This window comes from Formica exsecta, unplaced genomic scaffold (genome assembly GCF_003651465.1).
Source record: "Formica exsecta isolate Colony F162 unplaced genomic scaffold, ASM365146v1 scaffold733, whole genome shotgun sequence".
In the NCBI taxonomy this organism is placed as follows: domain Eukaryota; kingdom Metazoa; phylum Arthropoda; class Insecta; order Hymenoptera; family Formicidae; genus Formica; species Formica exsecta.
Genome location: NW_021853499.1, coordinates 64,294 through 70,001, shown reverse-complemented (window position 1 = coordinate 70,001; position 5,708 = coordinate 64,294). Strand labels below are relative to the sequence as shown.

Genomic DNA, 5,708 nt, shown 5'->3' with positions numbered 1-5,708 from the left:
GAAAGAGCGGACACATGCATGTGACATTACGTAAGAAGTCTCATGCGACGAATAGTAAATTCATTTCGATTATAGCAACGCGACTTCCTTCCTCTTTGTTTTTGTCGCTCGGAGAATATACTATGTTCGTCTTCCTGTCTTCGTATTTCGCGATTATCATATGCATATCATTTTTCATCATTCTCGAGTTTTCGATCTTACTCGTTTTACTAATTAATAATCACCGAATTGTCATATATATATTTATTCGATTATTAAATTCATTTATCATCATTAATTAATTAATATTAAATTGCATTGGATTACAATCTATCTATTATTGTGCTAGATATTAATACAGATTTTACATGTCAAATTGTAAGTTATGAGTTACATTGCAAAAATAGCTTGTATTTCACTTGTATTGTTGTCCAATACAACATCGATTTTAATGTAAATCACTTTTTCCTTTGTGCTAGAATCCAATTGATAGATGGCAGATACTGTTCTGGATCGGTGCTGGAGTGTGCATCGGAAGTATGGTCGTATTCCTGTTCGGAGGTAAGGGTGACATACAGAGCTGGAATGAGTATCGACCTCTCGACAGACCGCAGACTGATATAGAAGCTAGACAAATTAATCCGGAGCCTAGCGACGATGTAGCGCGAACTTAATATATGTTCCTAATAAATCCAAAATTTTCATTTTAATAACGACACGTCATAAACACGACGCGAGAAAGATGTTTAATTATCGACAATAATAATTTGAATGAAACAAAAGTTTAAAAAACGTCCAAAAAAGATTACAAAATTAGAACGTTTTTAAAAAAGGTTTGAAAAAATAACTGAAAGATATCTGAAAGATCAAGATATTTAAAAATAAAACTAGAAATTTAAGAGGCGAAATTTAAAAAATTAGAATGTTTAGAAAACGTATGATAAAATTATATTATTCCTTAGTGTTGCGTAGCTTTGTTCATTATTTATCGATTTTCACATTAATTGTTTTATTAAATTTCTTTCATGTATTTATATCTTGATATATGGTTGAATAAAGAAATATTGTTTTTCTACCTCATTATCCTTTCAGTCAACTGACATACATATCGACTGTTCTACTCTATATATACGTAAGTATCGATAACAAAATAAAAAAAAAACGCATAAATAGTGTAATAATAAAATGTAATTATTTTTACTCAAATTTATAATTATTCTAAGCAAATTTTGTTGCAAACTCTGTTTTAGCTAAATTAACAATTTTCTTGTCCATGATATCAGCCAACAATTATAAATCTCTAAAACATTTTTCAAAGGATCTTTTACGATAAGTTTCCGAGATACGATATTGTTAGTTACTTTTATATATAATTATTCTCCGGATTAGCGATAGAGCAGCATCCTTCGCGCGCATGGCATTCCGACAAGGCTGGCATATTCCTCTATTTTGCGTTTCTCTTCCCGTGTTGTTTGACATGTTTTTTGTTGTTCCCTGTATCTCTTATATGGCATCGCAATACGCTTGTATAAAATCAGTACCTAAAAAGATGTTTCTACGATAAAATAACAAAAATTTTAACACACAATACCAAAATTTAAAAAATTTTACAACACCTAGAAAATTTTAATTTTATATTTTAACCAAATTTATCACACAAAAATTACATGATTGCATTACCAAATTTATCACACAAAAATTACATGATTACATTAACAAAAAAAAATCGTAACAAATTTTTGCATTATTTCTTAAAAAAATATACCTCTCGAATATCGATTATACCGTCCTCATCAATCGCGTTCGAATCGTCATTCAAACGACTGTATTTTTCATTGTCCAATTTAATTAAACAGGGCTCTACGTCGCACCACACATATGTTTGTGGACATAGAAGTTTCGATGGTCGCATTTTGGCCTTATATCGCATTTTCGGACATGTATGAATGTAAAAGCCCATATAATAGTATTTCAGGTCACTCGCGACTTTGTTAAACTGTCTCGTTAGATAAACTTCTCGCAGAGAACTGGAAATAATAAATACATTATTCAGAGTTGTAGCTATCCGTGAATTTAATCGTACCATAAAAATTTAAATATTTGTTTAAAAAAGAATAAATTTTGATTTCAATTAAGGACCTAAATACAAACCTAAAAGTTCCTAAAGAGAGTTGACTATATGCCGGATCGTAAAAAAAGTACACGCTCGAGACGCACGACGGCAAAATGTCTATCACTCCGACTGCTATTAATTCATTATCTAACCAATATTGCTCATGAAAAGAGCCATATCCTTGAGGTGGTCCATTATTGGGTGTCCATTGCTTTAAAAGATTATTTTATTATTTTAGGTTTATTTAGGCATTTTACTTCATTTTTATGATAATTATTAAAAACTAATAATAAAGATTATTGATTTAACGATTATAAAAAATTATAGACTCTGCGCTTTCGTAAAATGAAAACAATACATATATGTATGATAGTATTACAAATAAATAAGTATCCTTGTTGATTATAATGCATAAAAGAATCTCAAGGCAATTTTTCTATTATTTGAGATTAGAACCAAAGTGTACCTGCAAGGGACTTTTTACAAGAAAGTTAAAGAATGACTTTTGATTGCATTCCTCCGGAGTATCATTGTGAATCACCATTTGATATCTTTTATAAAGATTTGCGCTCGCATCAAAGGTACTAAGGAACTCGTCTGACATCACTCTCACCAATTTCATCTAGACATTTGTAGGTGTAAAATTTATGTAACATTTAGTTAATAAATAAAGTTGTGTCTGATATGAAAATTACTATTATGGTCGTTGACCAGCAATGATGTAATCAAATGTTTCTTGATTGTTTAAAAAGAAAGGTCCACTTTGCTCCAATTATGTATAGACCATAGTTGCCTATAGTGCTTGTTTGATCGTCGTAAGACTGCCAGCATAGCTTCTTATTAGTGTATCAAAATGTATAATTTTGGAAGAGTTACTTAAGAAGACTGTTGATTATAATAGAAAATAAAAAAAAAAAATTGAATCAAAAGCGCATAGTCATCTATTATGGTTTCTTACAATGCTTATTTACAGATAATATAATTAATTTCAAATCAAATCTATGATTTCTATTTTTTCCGATATATAATTTAGACAGTTCTGCATTAAGACATCTGCCGTAATCTGCCGCGTCTTATATTTCTGAAATTAGTATACGCTTGAATTAGAGTCTCGTCTTAAAGCAGTTTCTGTCTAAGATTGAGACACCTTATACGAAATCGTATAAGATTACCTGTAAAGGTGACTTCACGAGAAATCTCGTATATTGTTGTTCTGTGATCTTTTCAGCTTGGTCTCCATGTATCGTCATCTGATACTTTTTATAAACTTCGTAAGACTTTTTCGAGGTCTTTAGGTATTCAGGACTCATCGGCGCAGTTCGAACTAATCTCAGCTTACAAAAATCATCAATTTAATATAAATCTCTCAAAAGGCAATATTTATCGCAATGAAAAATACAATTCGTTGCGACCAGTTTATAATCAAATTAAAAGATCATAAAAATTGAAGTGATGATAAAATAATATAATATTTAAATAAATTTTGTGCAAGATAGTTAAATATGTAAATATGTTGTTGATCAATTCATTGTGTGAGTTTTAACATAAAGCCGGCATATTCAGCAAATATTTTACTGCTATTATTGGATTTTTTACTTGTTTTATTATATATAATATACCTTTAATATGAGCAAAATTGGAGAAAAGAGGACCATATCAAGAACAGTGTATAAAAATAAGAATAATATTTTTTTATAATAAAAATCAGGAAACATCTGATAAAATAAATAATGATTTCAAAGTTTAATCGTTGATATTGTATTACCTCCAACTTTTTTAAACCAGTATACACCTCATCGAATAATTCCTCTAAAGGCTTAATATAATTCTGTTGTTTTCTCTCTTTCATGATACTTTCAATTTCACTTTGCGATTTACCTTGAGCCAACAATTTATTTTGCTTGCGTTCCAAGCGTAAGATCTTTGCTTTCTTGCAAGGCACTACATTAGTAATTTCATTTCTAACATGCAGACTGCTTTTGCTGTCAGAATTTGTTATCTGTTCTTGACTGCTCCTCGATGCAGAAGTAGAGTTTACTTGAGATTTGGATTTTACTAATTTGACAGACAGTCTTCCACTAAGTTCATCATCAACAGATGAAACATTAATTTGAGACGCATTTTTTTCCGCTTTCGTCAAATATTTTGCATAATTACATACTTCCTTATTATTTATATCTAATAATAAATATTATAAAGTTGTTGTTAAACAATTTTCACAAGTGTTATTATTATTAATCCAAGATTCCCTTCTTAAAATTCTAAAGATGTTACCTATATTATCTTGTTGATCTTCACTTGTAGCGCCAACATTATCGTTTGTCAATTCGTTTCTCAAAAATTTCGTCATACGCTTTAAAATCTTTTTTTGAGATTTTGATATTCTAAAGTCTAATGCTTCACATCTAAAAATAGTTATTATTCATGAACATTTGGCTCTAAGTTATATCTCAGTCAGAATTACAATTAAGTAATATGACATTTCAAACTGAAAGGAATATCACTCACTTTATAGTATATTGTGGACAGCAGGTTAAGTTCATAGTAGGTTTGTAACAGTAACAGCCGCTTCGTCTCCATCCTCGGTCTATCAAACTCTGATAATCTTGCACTGTCAACGAATGTGCCCACATGCCTGGTAACAAACAAGAAATATAATGTGTGTCCTACGATGGATTTTTATACAAATTGCAATAAAAAAAAACATCTATTTTGAAGTGTTTTAGAGTGGCATGAAGATATCTTTGCGCTCACCGTGACTAAAGTTCGTGTCGGAACCTTCGCAATAGCCGCACTTATAGCCCTCGTGTTCTGCATAATATTCCACGATGCTGTACGATTGTTTAGCCATTTCAGCAAATTTATGGATCAATTGGGCTCCGATAACTATTGTTGCTTTGCTATTAGATTCGACAAACGTTATTAAAAGACATCATTTTTATTTTTGTCTTAAAATCCGATACTTTCGGATCGTACATAAATATTTGCGTCGTGTGATTGTCGATTAAAAAATTTAACTACTTGCTATCTATTTTTTTATCGGTTTTACCTTTCATCCGCTTGTCAAATTGTCAATTACAGCTGATGCAGTTCTGAATTGCATAATACACAAATATCTAGATAGGATATCTTTGATCCAAGAGATGCACTCCGGTTTGACGCTACATTCACTTCGAAGCGATTGATGGACCAATCAGGGCGAAGAAACTTGTAAAACATTATCAGTATATAGGAGTCGCTCGTCTACATACATATTATATCTATGCTCAGAAAGAAGGGTCACGTCGCCGTTTTTCGTAAGACACTTTTTCTAGCTGGTACAATAGCGTCAACTAGATCCATTTTAGAGCCGGCTAATTACACGGCTAGATTCATTTTTTGATGTTACGGTAAAACGGTGGTTGATGCGTGCTAAATCCATCATTGTGGATAAAAAATGTAGAGAAATATTATAGATTTATTAATGCATGTTTGATCAGCTGCACGTGATGTTTTGTTATTCTAGTATAAACTACGGATAGCGATAATAAATTATTATTAAAATATTTATATATATATACGCATATGAAATGAAATAAATTTTCTTCAATAAATTTTCTAAATAATATTTTTCCTA

At 30.7% G+C, this 5,708-nt stretch overlaps 2 protein-coding genes across 6 annotated transcripts in view; one reads left to right on the top strand and one right to left on the bottom strand.

Annotated features, from left to right (window-relative positions):
• LOC115243774 (sialin-like) overlaps nt 1-1,165 on the top strand; it is an 8,761-nt gene extending 7,596 nt beyond the window's left edge. Inside the window, exon 5 of the mRNA XM_029820991.1 lies at nt 459-1,165. Within this exon, the coding sequence (XP_029676851.1) occupies nt 459-653 (195 nt within the window). The 3' untranslated portion in view covers nt 654-1,165. The remainder of the gene's footprint in view (nt 1-458) is intronic.
• LOC115243775 (arginyl-tRNA--protein transferase 1) overlaps nt 1-5,263 on the bottom strand; it is a 5,758-nt gene extending 495 nt beyond the window's left edge. Inside the window, exons 1-10 of one of the 5 annotated variants that reach the window (XM_029820997.1) lie at nt 5,142-5,263; nt 4,847-4,992; nt 4,601-4,727; nt 4,367-4,497; nt 3,858-4,270; nt 3,265-3,426; nt 2,559-2,714; nt 2,131-2,303; nt 1,745-2,006; nt 905-1,520 (exon numbers count right to left, since the gene is read on the bottom strand). In XM_029820997.1, coding sequence (XP_029676857.1) covers nt 1,365-1,520; nt 1,745-2,006; nt 2,131-2,303; nt 2,559-2,714; nt 3,265-3,426; nt 3,858-4,270; nt 4,367-4,497; nt 4,601-4,727; nt 4,847-4,943 — 1,677 coding nt within the window. In that variant the 5' untranslated portion in view covers nt 4,944-4,992; nt 5,142-5,263 and the 3' untranslated portion in view covers nt 905-1,364. Of the gene's footprint in view, nt 1-904; nt 1,521-1,744; nt 2,007-2,130; nt 2,304-2,558; nt 2,715-3,264; nt 3,427-3,857; nt 4,271-4,366; nt 4,498-4,600; nt 4,728-4,846 lie in introns of those variants that run through there. The other 4 variants (XM_029820994.1, XM_029820992.1, XM_029820996.1 and 1 more) reach the window with 4 other exon arrangements.
• Nucleotides 5,264-5,708: the final 445 nt, after the last annotated feature.